Below are 17,541 nucleotides of genomic sequence, written 5' to 3'. Positions count from 1 at the left end.
TCATTGCATCTAAAAACGCTTCTAGAAACATAACAACTATTAAAAGTGCAGAGGGGAAACTTCTACATACCAACCAAGAAATCAAGTTAGCCTTCCAAACATATTATCAGAATCTATATAAGGCATCAGACCCGGAGGGACTCCCGGGAAAGCTATACTTGGATGGTATTCAAGCCCCAAAACTGCAGAGTAGTGATTGTAATCGCCTGAATGCCAAGATTAATGAGGATGAGTCTCCTGGGCCATAGCTCAGAGCAAATCCGGTAAAGCTCCAGGCCCAGACGGATATAAAGCAGAATTTTATAAGTTGATGGGGGACTCGATTGTCCCTACCTTGGCCAAGCTGTTTAATGAATGGATAGAGAAGGGTAAGATGCCCGACCACTTAAACATGGCCCGAATAGTGGTGTTTCCCAAGCCCAAACGAGACGATAAGCTGGTAACTTCTTATAGACCTATCTCCCTACTCAACCAAGAAGCAAAATTGTTTGCAAAAATTCTAGCAAATAGATTGGGCAGGGTACTACCTCACCTTATTCATAAAGTGCAGGTGGGATTTGTACAAGGCAGATCAATCACCAAAAACTTGAGGAGCATTCTCACAGCCTTGGAAAGATTGGGTCACTCCAACGAACAAGCTTTAATGATTAGCTTCGACGCAGAAAAAGCGTTTGATAGAGTGGAGTGGCCCTTTCTATACTCGGTGCTAGAGAAATATGGATTTCATGGCAGTTTTGTGCAGGCGATCAGAGCATTATATTGTTCACCCAGAGCACAAGTGCTGGTAAACGGTAATGTATCAGGCGAAATCCAGATTAGTAGGGGGACCAGGCAGGGGTGCCCTCTGTCGCCACTGCTCTTTGCGCTTCAATTAGACCCTCTAATAAGAGACATACATGGTTGTACAGCAATTCCTGGAGTGCAAATCAGAAACCAGGAATTCAAACTAGCAGCGTTCACTGATGATTTATTAATGATAATAACGAAGCCGCAGGAGACGCTGGAGAATCTCATAGAGATATTCCGAGAATATGGAGACTATTCGGGCTTCAAATTAAACATAGATAAGTCGGAAGCTCTCGCGATAAATTTAGACACCCAAAAACCGGTGGCTGGGAGGACTCCCCTTGAAATATTTGGGCGAATATATGGGCAAATAAATATTTTACATATCTGGGTATTTTGCTGCCATCTAGACCGAGGGAGATATATAATCTAAATGTTACAAAGCTATTAGAGCAGACGTCACAACAACTGGACTCATGGGGCACCCTGACGTTGTCTTTGACGGGGAGGATTTCTCTCATTAAAATGGTGATACTGCCGAGATGGCTCTAAACACTACAGACCCTGCCCATAGCGTTGCTGCAGAAAGATATAAAACAATTGTATCATCTAGTGTTCAGGTTTTGCTGGGCCAGGAAACGAGCTAAGATGCAGAGGAAATATATGCTGGGAGGATGGAGACAAGGGGGCTTGGGAATTCCCAATATTAAATATTTCAATATGGCATGCCTCCTGCACCAGGTGAGAGATTGGATAGCTCAATCCCCTGTACACACACCTCTTGAGATGGAAGAGGCGCTTTTTAGCCCATATCATTATCTATTAGATTGTAAGCTCTTTGAGCAGGGACTGTCTTTCTTCTATGTTTGTGCAGCGCTGCGTATGCCTTGTAGCGCTATAGAAATGCTAAATAGTAGTAGTAGTAGTAGTAGTATTATATAACATTAGTACATTTACAGAAAAATGAGATTCCACATAGATTTAGACACAATGTTCTGCTTATGCCCATAAGAGAAGCATGGAGATTCTTAGGGACATTACTAGGAGGGGACCCGAGAACAACTGAATTCCTAAGTATCAAGGGCAATCCGGCATTTGTGCCAGGGCTGGAGAATGAAATTTTTGATAGATGGGAACAACTAGGAGTGAGCTGCTTAGCAGATGTTTTGGGAGAGAACGGAAATATTTAAAACGCTGTCGCAGGTGTTGGCACAGGGGGAGCAAGGATGGGGTGACAGATACGCGCACTGTCAACTTAAACATTACATACAAACATTAAATAAAGAAGCACTGAGGGACAAACTGGGCAATAAAATACAGAATTTTTTTGATGAGATCTCCGAAAATGCTCCATCTATATCTCACATACATCAGAAGCTATGGGACTTGGTTCCTGGGAAGGAGCTGACCCAGCTTCAACAGAAATGGGAAAAGGAGGTGGGGTGGGATTTGGAATCCTGGGATATTATTGCACAGATAAAAGATATCCCATGCATAATAGGGGGTGCAGATTACAGGGAATGTGCGTATAGGGTGCTTCATAGAGCTTATTTTACCTAAGTTCAATTATATAAGTCTGGGGGTATTGAGACAACTCTTTGTTTGAAATGTAATAGATATGATAATACTATATATCATGCGCTTTGGGGATGTGTATTAATACAGCGCTACTGGAGACAAATAGCTACCTACCTATCTTGTATACTGTGCAGTGGAGTAGAAATGAATCCACTGCAGTTAGTGCTAGATCTGAAAGAGCCACAATCGAGACTGAACGCTGACAATATTATATCGAAAATTATGTCTTGTAGTGAAGAAATGTATTATGCAATATTGGACTACAGCCAATCCACCGACTTTTTGGCATTGGCGCAACCGGGTACATCAATTACTGGTATGGGAGGCAAAAGAGGCTAAAGGGCACTGCAAAAAGGAAAATCTGATTTCTTAAAATATGGGGATGCTACTTAGATAAAATGACTCAGAAAGGAAGAAGTCTCATTGTTAATACCTTATCATAGAATAATGGATAACAACTACAGTGTATGGTGTGCAACATGGGATAATTGGGGGGGGTGGGGGGAAGGGAGATAGGTGATGAGGGGGAGGAGGGAAGGGGGAGGGGTAAGAGGGTGGGAGGGGGAGCTGGGAAAGGGGATCATATTATCTTAAGGCAGTCAATTGTAAATGTTGTATTTAAACAGAGAAATAGAAGAGGCAAATTGTATACACACTATGCTTGAAGTTTATATTGTATTGCTTTGATTTTTCACAATAAAAAAGTTGAAATATAAACCGGGATATTCAATGCTGGGCCACATCCAGGCACAGGCATTGAATATCCAGGATCAGGCAGCAAAATTATGCGGGTGCAATTCAATATTCAGTATCAGCACAAAGGTAGATAAGCAGACGGAAAAAAAAAAAAAAAAAAAGACTGCCTTTAAGCTATGTGGGCAGAAAGCAACTGTAGGGTTATCACGGATTGAATGCTGGTTGTATGTGTCAACCAATGCATTCCATGTTAACTCACATGGAAGATACAGCCGCAAGTTGTATTAAAATGAATGCTAATTAACTAATTTAGGTATTCTGTGCTCACTTTTGATGTGGGCACAATGTGAGAATTTTTCTGCTAGGGTTCAGGGTGGTGTAGTTGGTTTTGTGGAGATGATTTCTTGTCAATCTTTCAAATTTGACTACTGATTTTGTCTTGTTATGCAAGTGGGAGGAAGTTCCTCCAAAGTTTAAAGACAGATGGAAAGTAAAAACATGAATGCATCAGAATGGAAAAAAAAAAAAAAAAAAGGACAGATTGGCTGGTGCTTGTTCTTCTGCACCTAAATGTGAGTCTCACAAAAGTTTTATATGTAAGGTATTTTTGCAAGGCTCATATTTAGGTGCACAAGACCAAGTGCTGTAACAATAGATTTTTATTGATATGCAACAAGTATCATACACAGACGAAATGAAAACTAAGTGAAACACATTATACACCTTTGAGAAACACTCAAACATTAATCCTCTCACCCAAACCCTATTCATTTTTTGTTTGGCTATATGTACAAGGAAGAGACATTAGGTTGTACTTGAATTTTCTTTCCATTAGTCCTTCCCATTATTTAGAGCCTACAGAATAGTTGTGTCCATCAACCAGCAGGTGGAGATAGAGAACTGAAAACTGAGCTGAGACAAGCAGTAAGGAGAAACTCGAATAAACACAACACTCGCTAACCTAACACTAACCAGATGAGCAAACATATGTGGGCCTCTCATCTCTGGACAACCTGTAGAGAACAAGAGATAAATAAAATGAAAAGGCAGACCTTGTAAAAGAATACAGTCTTTAATACTAAATTAAAAGCTCCCAGAGGTTCAGCATAAAATGCCCAACATGGCCATGTTTCATCAGAAGGAACAGCTGTGTCAGGAGCAGTAAGTGACCAGCTGTTACATTTTAAAATCAGCCTGGCTGGTGCAGTTGTTAAAACGTAGCAAACACTGCTCTGGGATCATTCACTGGTAAAAATGTTGTGAATGATCCTTTTCAACACGTGGCCTACCATGGGCAAAGGGCGGAAGACATACAGTAAATGTGTCTCCGGCCAGGGCTGCAGCAGGGCATCGATCCCTATCGAGCCCGGTTCTTTCCGTCAGCTGAAGAGCTTGGTGACAAAAAGGAATGCCGAAGCACCTGTCAAGTCTAAACACGGAGAACCCCATTGGTCCACTATTAGCTGAAAAGCCTGGCTGGATAGTTCCCATTACCCTGGGTCCAAGGAGGGCCTGCTTAGAACGTCTGCCTCCACATTCAAGGACTCCTGCTATATGAGCTGCCAACAAGCAGAGATGATTTTTCTCCACCCAACTCAAGAGGAAGGGTGCTTCCACCGCCATCAGACGGCTGCAGGTCCCACCTTGCTTCTCAATATAGGCCACCGCTCTCACATTGGTGGAGAAAACTTGGACTGGGGCCCTTTTCAGAAAGGGAGCAAAGTCATTCCGAACTGTCCCGAGCTCCAAAGAATTTACCAACCACTGAGACTCCTGTTTGTCCAGGTGACCAGAGCCAGTTGAACTTGTAATAGGATCCACAATCCCACTTTCTGGCATCCGTTGTCACCAACTCCCATTTGTTATCAGAAAGGGAACACCAACAGTCAAATTCCTGGGCGACAACCAGAACTGCATACTCCGTCTGGCAATGAGTGTCTAAGGAAGACGAAGGTTGTACTTCTGTGACACCGGAGACCAGTGGCTGAGAAGAGATTCCTGTAATGGCCGCATATGAGCTCTTGCCCATGACCCCACTTCTATTGCCGCTGGCCACAGTCCAAGACCCTGGGCCTGGCTTTACTGAGGAGAAGATGAATCTGTTGAACCAGCTTCGACCCCCTCTGCTCCACGAGGGAGATCCTCTCCTGTGTGGTGTCAGATAGAAAGCACAGATACTCCAGCATCTGCGATGGAGTTAGTCTGTTCTTCTCTAAACTGATCACCCAACCAAATGACTGCAGAAGACAGACAACTTTGTCCCTCGTCACCATGCTCTTCAAATAGGACGCACAAATAAGCCAGTTGAAGAGATACGGGTGAATTCTTATTTCCTGATGCTGAAGTAAGGCCACCAGCACCACCACAGCCTTGGTAAACATTCTTGGAGCCGTGGCGAGACTGAAGACCAAAGCCCTGAACTGAAGTGACAGCCCAGTACCACAAAACATAGAAACATCTAATACGGCAGCCATATGAGTATATACAAGTATGCCTCCTTGAGATTGAGGACAGTGAGAAATTCTCCTGCTTGAACTGAAGCTATGACTGTTCTTAGTGTCTCCATATGAAAGCAGGTCACTCGGAGGCAGCACTTAAGCCTTTGAGATCTAAGACAAGATGAAAGGTGCCTTCTTTCTTTTGGACAATGAAGTAGACAGAGGATCTGCCCTGTCCCTGTTTGGCCTAGGGAACTGAACAATGGCCTGGAGTACCAGCAAGGAATCTATGTTGGCCTGAACCTCAACCACCATGGTTACCTTTTGACAAGGAGACTGCAAGAAGAGAGGAGCGACCAGTTAGGAGAACTCCAACTTGCAACCTTTTGTAAGAATATGCAGAGACACAGGATCTGCCCTGTCCCTGTTTGGCCTAGGGAACTGAACAATGGCCTGGAGTGCCAGCAATGAATCTATGGTGGCCTGAACCTCAACCACCATGGTTGCCTTTTGACAAGGAGACTGCAAGAAGAGAGGAGCGACCGGTTAGGAGAACTCCAACTTGCAACCTTTTCTAAGAATATGCAGAACCCAGAACCTACTGGTCTGATCTGTAATTTTGGCTCATTCCTCCCAAAACTGAAGACATCCTCCCACCAGAGGAAGAGAAGAATGGACCAGCCTCACATCACTGTGAAGCTCTGGACACTCTAGTTGACTGAGAGGAGGAATTCCTATCCACAAGAAAGGAAGATTGGTGTGCCTGAATCGAACTTCTGACCATACTGCCGACTACCAGGCCCGTACCATCTGCTGTCTCGAAATCGAGATCAAGAACTCCCTGAATACAGGCATCCAGAGGTTTTCAGCTTATCCTTCGGCAACCGCTGTGGCTTAGTTTCCCCCAGCTCTTTCACCAAGTTACTGAGATCTTCGCTAAACAGCCACTTGTCCCGAAAGGGCAGTTTAACTAGATATGGATTTGATGTTGCATCTGCTGCCCACCGCCAATTGCCTTGACTAAGGGACTCTAACCGTAACACGTCATAAATAGAATCCTCCAAGTAGGCTAATCCCACTTCCAGCTGGGCATTATAGTGCCCGTCTTTTTTTTTTTGTTACATTTGTACCCCGCGCTTTCCCACTCATGGCAGACTCAATGCGGCTTACATGGGGCAATGGAGGGTTAAGTGACTTGCCCAGAGTCACAAGGAGCTGCCTGTGCCTGAAGTGGGAATCGAACTCAGTTCCTCAGTTCCCCAGGACCAAAGTCCACCACCCTAACCACTAGGCCACTCCTCCTCTTGTGTTGCTGAATACCGATGCCACTTCAGGCATGCTCTTGCCACGAATCAGCTGCACACTGTCGCTTGAAGGCCCAAGCTACTTCAAAGGCATGTTTCAGTAGGCTTGTAGCTTCTTATCCTGTAGGTCTTTTAGAGAAATGCCCTCTTTCACCAGCAAGATGGTCTTCTTAGTCACCACTGTAACCAAGTCCATCCTGGGAAGCTGCAATTTATCTATCTTTCTCCTCCAGAACCAACAGATAGAGAGCCATGGCTCTTCCCACTCTCAGCCCTGTGTCTGGTGAGACCCATTCTTCTGGATGCATTGGGAAGGCCACTCAGCCCTGTGTCTGGTGAGACCCCTAAGCCCACTCATGATCGACAAAGATGGAACTCCTAATGCCGAAGCAGAAGGCTCCTCAATGGAAAGCACTACCAATGCCTCAGAAATGAGTACTGAGCTCCTCTTTATGAAACAACCTCAATACTTTCAGGTCATCTCCCTCCTCTAATGGCTCCTACAACAATAAGGAGGGAGAAGCAGAGATAGCGTCATCTGCCCACTCCTGGAGGTCTAAACGAGGTCTCTTATGAGCTGGAGAGGAGCAAGGAGAGAAACTGAAGCACCCTGCAGCAACTCTGACTATGCTTGCTTCAGTAAATAGGCCTGGTGTAAGAGCAATATAAACTCTGGAGAAAACAAAGATCCTGATGCAGCTAAAAGTTCAGTCAGGCCCTGAGGCTGTAAAATGGCGGCTTTGCTCAGCATGTGATCTGCCAGAGGTTGCTCCTCACTGTAGTCGGCCCTGACAAAATAGCACCCATTCACATGCTCTGTTGAATCAAACTGTGCACCGGCCCTGCCGGAGAACCCAAAGACCCCAACACGTTGGATGCTGCGTCAAATCCAAAAATATGCTGCTGCCGACCGTTTCCTTCACGTTCCATGGGATTCCCAGCTTGCAAGTACTGCAACGTCCTAATAACAGGTCCCACAGTGGGAATGCCGCTTAAGGCCTCCACAGGCGTCACCATTCAGCCCAACTATTAGCACGTGTCCCAAGCAGCGAATCAGGATCCCTCCCCTGCACCAAGTAGAACTTGCAGCCTTCCAAGTAGTTCTCAGTTAAACTTTACTTGGACTTACCATTGCCGGCACAAGTCTTACCACACATGAGAAAGGCTCAGGACTGATACTCTGTCCTATGCTCTCCAGCAAACCTATTTCCTTCTTTTTTTTTAAGGTTGTTGTGCTGAAAAAGGAGAGTGCCACAGGAAACACAGCAGCAGTGAAGGAAGAGATGACGTAAACTCGCGGGGCACCAGAGAAAGGGTCTGAAGACCTTCAGATATGACTCTGCAGACTCAAGCCACCTGCAAAGCTCAACTGGGGATCAAATGACCAACTGGACAAGGAGCAAGTCGCTGAGAACCAGAGGCTGAAAAGTGTGTCCATCCACCTTGCTGGAAACAGAAAACATTAAGGGCCTGATGCACAAAAGTCCCTGTAAAGCACACTTCGCTATTTCAAATAGAAAAGGGATGCAAAAAAAAAGTTGTATGCAAATAAGCTGCTCGTAAAAACAGCGAGCAGCTTAGCCAGTCGCTAAGCTGTGCATGCGCAGAACAGACAATCACCAAGCCTGGCTGCTCTGCACATGCTCAGAACAGCATTTCATAGCTTTCATACACGCATAAAAGCCGCATGAAGAGAGAAGAGCAGCACAAGAATTTCTGGAGAGGTTTTGCTACAAAGCTCACAGCTGCCCTGTCGGATACTGGTTTGGGGGGTGGGAGGGTCATTACAGCCTCTTGGTTTTGGGTACCATCATGCCTCAGCTCCTCAGGGTAGGGACCCTGAAGCCCTGTGCTACTGGTGAGTTTCTTCCCTTCAAAGGCTAAGCAAACCCCTAGAAGAAGATCTTCACCAAGATCCACCTCAAGGAGAAAGGCAACTTGGTCAACGTCCTCTCCAGTCAACGAGTCAAACTGCTCACCCTACACTCTTTACACTCTGGTGTCTAATGTTGAAGTGACAGCTCGTTGAAAGCATAGTAAATATAATCAGCACTTACCAGCAAGCAGATATATTTGTTATTGTCATCTCTCCCTCATCCAGTCATTTTGCACTGGAGGGTTGAGACTTTGGCGTTTTATTTCTGTGGAGATCTTTTGTTTTTTTTGTGTCTCCTGCATTCCTTTAAAAATCTGGTGCATATCCAGGAGTTACCACCGGCTGCTTCAGACCTCCTGTAAAATTTCTCCTGCAAAAGGTAGGCAGTCCTTTTCTTGCATCATTTGTAAACAGCTGTGCATCTTACTGAATGCACATGTAAATACTAATCCGTAATTCCTGTTGGCTGCCACCATGGAGGAAAAAGAGCATGCAGAACCCCTTTGTGCATCGTCTGCTGAACACCATGCTTGCAAAACCGGCTGCAGCCGGTCAAAAATGAACAGTGCTGGCTCGGTAACTTTTGTGCATCGGGCCCTGAGGAGCTGGACTGGATGCAAAGAGAGATATGTCTCGGCTCAGTTTTCAGTTCTCTATCTCCATCTGCTGGTTGATATGCACAACCATTCTACAGGTTCTGGAATAGTGAGAAGCTACATAATGGAAACTGCACTTACCACGAAACCTTGTGCGTATGCATCTGGCATACTCCCCTCATATTTGCCACACATAAAATTTGCATGCAATTATCTTTTTGCATACCACAATAAAAGCCACTTGCTCAGATATCCGCATACGGCTCTACCACTAGCCTTTCTGCATCTACCCCTGAATATGGCCATGCCTGAATAAGTATTAGCTCCTGCCTGACTCTACCACCAGACTGCCCTGGAACTACCTGGGCAGTGACACAGCGGTCAGAGCCAGTGAATATGTGCCGCTGAATATCAAGAGCCTGCATGCTCAGTGTGGCTTGAGTGGGCAGGAACCTCTCCTACCTGCTTAAACCATGCCAATTGACCCCTTTGGTTTTATTATGTAATTAAAAGATTCAGGACCGGCTTAACCTTTGGACCAGGTGAGGCTCTCTGGCCCAGGGCGCCGGGAATAAAGCTTGCCAAACACCAGAGTCTGTGACATCACCAGCCCATAGATTAAGCAGGCCCAGATACCCCAAAGGCAGAGGAAGTTTACCTAGGGGTTGCACAGATTAAAAAAAAAAAAAAAAAAAAAGAGTCTGGTTTTAGATCTCCTCCCAGCTCCCTCTCTGTTGCAGCGATGCCAATGCCCTTCTCACTTCCTGGTGATCTGTCATCTCCCTTGGCCTCTCAAGCCCCCAACCGCCCCAGATGTACCTTTTTAAAAGTTTTTTTTTTTTTTAATGCTTGGAGCTGCAGCCAGCAGTGATGCATATGCATTGCTGGTGCCCTACCCACAGCTTTCACTCTGATAATTTCCTGTTTCTGCATAAGCGGGAATTGTCAGAGGGAAGACTGCAAGGGTATGAGAACGTATGCATCCAAGCATAAAATAAACTTTTTAAAAAGTACGTGGGGGGAGGGCAGGATGGGGACAGGGTTTAAGAGGCCAAGGAAGATGCCAGTTTGCCAGCTGGGGAGGGAACAAGACTCAGAGATATAGGACCATTGGGGGGGGGGGGGGGGTGGAGAAGAGAACAAATGCTGGCCCTCTGAGAGGAGAAATGTTGGATGGCGGAGATGCAGGGAGAAATGCTGGACCATTAGGGAAAGGAGAAGCCAAACTGAACTATTGGGAAGAAAAGGAGGAAGGAGACATGCTGAACCATTGGGAAGGGAAAGGGGAAAGAGATAAGCTGAACCATTAGCGAGGGGAGGGAAGGGAAAGGAGAGGGAGATATGCTGGACCATTAGGATGGAGGGGGGGGGGGGGGTTGTTGAAAGGAAAGAATATTCCAGGGCATCAAGGCGGGAAAATAGAGGAGAAAATATTTAGGGGAGCTTGGGGGATTACAGCTGGGAAAAGATGAATAAAATATTCAGGGGGCAAACGCTTGGGAAAAGGAAAAACTTCAAAGGGCCTGGAAGGACAAAAGCTGGCTCAGGGCACCACAACCTCTTGAGCCGACCCTGAAAAGGGCCTGTAAGTAACCAGTACTCTACATCTCTATGGCTGGGACTAGAAGTGCTACTGATCTGTATTCTATATATTGTACTCATGGTGACACTTAGTGGCTGGCATTTAAGGGACAGCACCCTCCTCTAAAAGCCATGGGCAGTCACAGCAAAATTCAGTGACACCTGAGAAAGAAGAGTTGGATGCTCTATGAGCCAGTGCTCATAAAGATAAGGTGAGAAAAAAAAAGATGTTTTCAAGAAGAAAGAAAACAGAACGTGTTATGGCCTGATCAGTACATACCACAGCTTCCAGCCTATGCCGGTACACCTCAGCCTGGCTGTTCTTTATGTACTGGTTCCTGGCATGACGGGCAGCTGGCAATCCTCCATACACCCAGCCCAAGATTGCTCCAGTCATGGTCCCCTTTATGATATTCATCATCTCCTCTGGATACCCCTGCAGCTCACTGACAAGCACAAAAACATAGTTTACAGCTTTATTCTACTGAAGAATTCTGCAAATATTGCTTACTTACATGTAAATCTGGTGAGAAAACTTATTCCCTAGAAGCTTTCAGTTTGAAGATTCAACTATCCCAATTGTAGAAGTCAAAAGCTTAGGAGTGTTGCTAGATTTGTCCCTCTTTTTCAAAGCCCAGATTTGAATTGTTATGAGAAGTCTTTTATTAAAATCAGAATAGTGTCTAGACTGAAGAACTATTTATCAGTATTGTAATGCAGAGTTTAGTTATGCCATATTTGGATTACTGCAATGCTTTATTTTGTGGTTTACTTCAAAAATCTCTGCATGCCCTCCAAGTGGCCCAAAATGTTTCTGCTCATGCAATTGTGGGTGTGGATGGTGTTTAGATTGGATCATATTACTCCACAATTATTGACATTTCAATGGTTGCCTGTCATTTGGCGAATTCAGTTTAAAATATTAGTTTTAATTTGTAAAACTCTGCATAATGATGTGCCATTATGTAACAAGTTTAAAGTGTATCACACAATTAGAGCACCAAGATCTCAGGATAAGGCCCTTATTTTTTTTTTTTGGTTACATTTGTACCCCGCGCTTTCCCACTCATGGCAGGCTCAATGCGGCTTACATGGGGCAATGGAGGGTTAAGTGACTTGCCCAGAGTCACAAGGAGCAGCTCTATTTGCGTTTGATATGTATATAAACCGGCGCTTAAACATTTATCTTGCATAAACATCCAAACTGGGATATGCATGTATCAAACCCATGTGTGCAAATGGCTTGGGGTTGTGATCTGGGCACAGCAAGTTTATAAGACATTTATTCTCCATTTCAGAAGACAACTAAACGTCTACCAGTATGTCTTAAATGATCGACATCAGGAGTTCCCAAGTACGTTATGTCTTTAAAAGGGTAAAGGGTCATGAAAGTGGATAAAGCCATAGGGCTGCCCATAAACTTGAGAGAGCTGAGAGAGATTCTGGTGGGTCCACTTAAAGATTTGTTTAATAAATCCTTGGAGACAGGGGAGGTTCCGCAGGATTGAAGAAGAGCGGATGTGGTCCCTCTTTACAAAAGTGGAGACAAAGTAGTGTGAAACTATAGGCCGGTAAGTATTACTTCAGTAGTTAGAAAGATAATGAGGGCGCTGCTTAAGGGAAGGATAGTGAGTTTTCTGGAAGCCAACAGGTTATAAGATCTGACACAACCTGGCTTCATCAAAGTAAAATCATGCCAAATGAATGTAATCAATTTTGTTTTGACAGGGTGACCAGAGAATTGGTTAGTGGACATGCGCTAGATGTAATCTACTTGGATTTCAGTAGGGCCTTTGACACAGTACCTCATAGGAGGCTCATAAATAAAGTCAATGGGCTAAACTTAGGTTATAAAGGACTAGATTCTATACATGGTACTGAAAAATGTAAACACTGAGTGCTATTCTATAAAAGGATCCACATCCTTTATGGAACAGTGCTAAGCGCATAAATGGCTACTAACTTAAGGTGCCAGCAATTAAGCCTGCAGAAAGCAGGTGTAAATGCTGGTACTTAGATGGGTCTATTCTGTAACAATGCATTTAAATTCCAGGAATGCCCCTGAAATACTTCCTAGAATTTACGTGCTATAGGATTTACGAACAGAGCGTTATGATCCGTGTGTAAATCCCAATTAAGGCCAATTAACGCTGATTATTGGGGTCAATTGGCTCATTAAGTTGTGTACAAACGTCATCAATGTGCACTGATTTACGCAACTTTAGTCGCCATATATAGAATCCACCAGAAAGTGGTGAACTGGATTGGGAATTGGTTCACTGATAGATGGAAGAGGGTTGTGGTAACTCTACTCGGAAGACAGAAATATAAATAGTGGAATGTTTCACGTATTGGTACTGGGGCAGATTCTACTCAACATATTTGTGAGTAACATTAAGTTTGGTGAGACTATGCAAAGTCGGAGGAACACCGAGATCCCACAATGAAACAACAGTAATAAAGGAGTGGGAAATAGACCAGGCTAAACCAGAGACAAATGAGGAGACTTCAGTCGATTGTAGATAACTTATTAGTAAAGACTCCTGATGCAGGCTACCAGCCAAAACATGGTACTGTGTTGAGTCTTCATCAATAAATTATCTACAATGGACTGAAGTATCCTTGTTTGACTCTGGTGTAGCCTGGTCTATTATCCACTCCTTTATTGCTATTGAGTAACATTACGAACATAAGCGATGCTATATTGGGATAGATCGAAGGTCCATCAAGCCCAGCATCCTGTTCCCAATCCAGGTTACAAACACCTGGCAAGATCCCAAAACAGTATAATACATTTTATGCTGCTTATCCTAGAAATATACACAACAAACTGTCAGTGGAGCAGCTCACACTTATTTATGCTTTAATGAGGGGATGTCTCATACTGTCACACAGGCACTTCTTTTTTGTGCTTCCTTAAAGCCTCAGCTTTAGTGACTCAGTTATAATCATCGACTGCCCCCAACCACCGACAGTGCTGTCAACCACCTCAAAATAAGTGTTCTACAATAAATTAATCCATATTTCAACTGTGCTTATATAACAAAAAATTCTTCTTTGGTTCATATCATTTTTTTGTAAATTTTTATGCACTATCGTTTGTAGCTTATATACAGAGCTTAAACCCGTGCAGCAGAAACAATGTTTATACTTGTCAAGCAGGATCAATGTTTAGACTTATCTGGCTGAAAAACCCCCTGCTGCTTTATTATCTGTAGCTCATGCTGTGGATTCAGCCATCCTGCATTGCTTAGATCTCACTTGTCAGCATTCCATTAAACAGCCGGTGAATGCTTTGTCCCGACAGGAACCTGTTTCGCGGTGCCTCGCTTTGTCAAGGGGACCTGCACATTGCTGGTGAAGTATATGCAAGTTCCCTTGACAAAGCGAGGCACCGCGAAACAGGTTCCTGTCGGGACAAAGCATTCACCAGCTGTTTAATGGAATGCTGACAAGTGAGATCTAAGCAATGCAGGACGGCTGAATCCACAGCATGAGCTACAGATAATAAAGCAGCAGGGGGTTTTTCAGCCAGATAAGTCTAAACATTGATCCTGCTTGACAAGTATAAACATTGTTTCTGCTGCACGGGTTTAAGCTCTGTATATAAGCTACAAACGATAGTGCATAAAAATTTATAAAAAAATGATATGAACCAAAGAAGAATTTTTTGTTATATAAGCACAGTTGAAATATGGATTAATTTATTGTAGAACACTTATTTTGAGGTGGTTGACAGCACTATCGGTGGTTGGGGGCAGTCGATGATTATTACTGAGTCACTAAAGCTGAGGCTTTAAGGAAGCACAAAAAAGAAGTGCCTGTGTGACAGTATGAGACATCCCCTCATTAAAGCATAAATAAGTGTGAGCTGCTCCACTGACAGTTTGTTGTGTATGGTTCAAATTATAATTGGTGGAGGGTTGCCATTTTTTGTTATATTTTTTGATTATATCCTAGAAATAAGCAGTGGATTTCCCCAAGTCCTTCATAATAATGGCTTATGGACTTTTGGGAAATTATCCAAACCTTTTCTAAACCCCGCTAAGTTACCTGTTTTAACCACATTCTCTGGCAACGAATTTCAGAGTTTAATTACATGTTGAATAAGGGTAATCAATAGAAATAAAACAAAATAAAACATGAAAAAGAAAATAAGATGATACCTTTTTATTGGACATAACTTAATACATTTCTTGATTAGCTTTCGAAGGTTGCCCTTCCTCGTCAGATTGGAAATAAGCAAATGTTGGTAGATGACAGTATAGATAAGTGAAACATCAAAGCATTCCAGTGACAGTCTAACAGGATGCGGGTGGATAGGTGAGAGACAGGAAGAGGGACTGGTGAGATATGAGGGCGACAAAGCAGTATGATTTCCAGCAAACAAAAGAGAATTCTGTACAATCTTACTCCACAAGAAAAAGCAGCCATAAAAACTCTACAAACTAGCCCACACATTATCATCAAACCCGCAGACAAAGGAGGCTCAGTGGTGATTACGGACACTGAAAAATACATTGAAGAAGGGCACAGACAGCTCTCAGACAATACATACTACAGGAAACTAACCGAGGATCCCACACAGGATTATACAAAGCAGCTGAAAGACCTGATCAGAACATTTCATAAACAAGTACAGCCACATCTGAAGAAACTCATACCAAACCAGCCTTCTGTGGGCACATTCTACATGCTACCCAAAATCCATAAACCTGGAAACCCTGGCAGACCAATCATATCAGGTATTGGCACACTAACGGAGGAAATATCTGGACTCATAGAGGGAATTCTGAAACTGCTCGTGCACAAAACAAACAGCTTCATACAAGACACCACAGACTTTCTGAATAAATTGAAAAATATCAAGCAATTACCACCAAATGCCCTTCTGGTCACGATGGATGTAGAATCAGTATACAGCAACATTCCCCATGCGGATGGCATAGCTGCATGTGAGAAACTCCTAAAAACATCCACAATGGACCATCAATACTCACCAGAAACCATTACAAAACTAATCAAATTTATTTTAACTCACAACTATTTCCGCTTTAACAATATCATCTATCTAAAATAATGGGCACTGCGACTGGCACCTGGACAGCACTCCAATATGCCAACCTCTTTATGGCTGAGCTGGAAGAGACATTTCTGAATACATACCAGACTAAACCCCTAAAATACTACCGGTACATTGATGACATTTTTTTGATTTGGACTGAGGGGGAAGAAACTCTGAAACAATTTTACAATTCCTTCAATACATACCATCCTACAATTAGATTCAAAATTGACTACTCCCCAGAAACGGTCAATTTTTTGGACAACACAGACTCAATCAGCGATGGATATATACAAACATCCATATACAAGAAACCCACAGACAAATGCAGCTACCTCCACAACTCCAGCTTCCACCCTTCACATACAAAAAGACCCATTATTTACAGCCAAGCCACAAGATACCACTGTATCTGCTCTGACTCAGGGGACAGAGAGACACCTTGAAAGCCTGACTGCATCCTTCGAACAGAAAGGCTACACCCCCAAAATAATCTCCAAGAATATTGCCTCCTCCCTCAAAACACCCAGGGAAAATCTGCTACAGTACAAAGAAAAAAAAAACACAGACAGAATCCCCCTTATAGTGGCATACAACCCAGAGCTGAAAAAATTAAGAAAAATCATAAAAGATCTGCAGCCTCTACTCCAGGAGGATGAATTACTGAAAGAGATATTCCCATCCCCACCAGTGCTGGCCTTCCGACAGCCACCCAACTTAAAAGACAAGCTAATTAGAAGTAAACTCCCAACGCAGACTCAAAAAGAAAAGAATGGCACACATTCTTGCAATATAATTTCTTTACTTTCCTCCTTTCCTCTTCTTTTGTTGCCCTGCATCCATAAGTAAAAGCTGGGTCCTCCTCCATGGAATTGACTGGAGGAGGTATAACAGAGATCCAGCTTTTGCCTATTTTCTCCATCCATGTGCAGTTTTTCTCCTCTTCCCTTTCCCTCATCTCCATCCATGTGCATCTTCTTTTTTTCTTTCCTCCCCTCCATTCATGTCCAGCACTTCTCCTCTCTCCTCCCCTCCATCCATGTCCAGCATTTCTCATCTCTCTTCCCTCCTCTGTATCCATATCTCTCTATATAAAAAGCAACACCGACGTTCTATGAAGCCTCCAGCCGGAAGTGTGAAGGGGGCGAGATATCCGGTTTCCCTATGAGTGTCTGCCCCGCCCTCTCTGTAACACAGTCAGTGAAGGAAAACAGCAGAGCACGAAATCAAATCGCTGGCTCTATAACACTGAAGGACTCAGAGGGGGGAGGGGAGAGAGGCCAGAGGGCACGGACACACACACTCCCACATGCACACAAAAGAAAACATTGCTAGCCCCCGTTTCATTTGCATCAGAAACGGGGCTTTTTTACTAGTAAAGCAATAATTCTCTCTCCATCCAAGTCAGCATTTCTCCTCTCTCCTAGCCAACTCCTCCATCCATCCATGTCCAGCAATTCTCCTCTATCTCCTGCTCTCCTCTCCATCCATTTCTAGCATTTCTCCTCTCTCCCCTCTCATCCATGTCCAGCAATTCTCTCTTCCCTGTCCTCCCCTCCCTGTCCAGCGATTCTCCTCTCTCCCCTGCCCTTCCCATGTCCAGCAATTCTCTTTCCCCTGC

The 17,541-nt window shown here is 43.9% G+C and overlaps 1 protein-coding gene across 6 annotated transcripts in view; it reads right to left on the bottom strand.

The window, feature by feature from the left end:
- The window catches only part of TIMMDC1 (translocase of inner mitochondrial membrane domain containing 1), a 77,965-nt gene that overhangs the window by 56,424 nt on the left and 4,000 nt on the right, over nt 1-17,541 (bottom strand). For all 6 annotated transcript variants that reach the window (XM_030203893.1, XM_030203894.1, XM_030203895.1 and 3 more), the window contains one exon: nt 11,136-11,301. In XM_030203893.1, coding sequence (XP_030059753.1) covers nt 11,136-11,301 — 166 coding nt within the window. The remainder of the gene's footprint in view (nt 1-11,135; nt 11,302-17,541) is intronic.

Source organism: Microcaecilia unicolor, chromosome 5 (assembly GCF_901765095.1).
Source record: "Microcaecilia unicolor chromosome 5, aMicUni1.1, whole genome shotgun sequence".
Taxonomy (NCBI): domain Eukaryota; kingdom Metazoa; phylum Chordata; class Amphibia; order Gymnophiona; family Siphonopidae; genus Microcaecilia; species Microcaecilia unicolor.
This window is presented reverse-complemented; position numbering and strand designations above follow the sequence as displayed.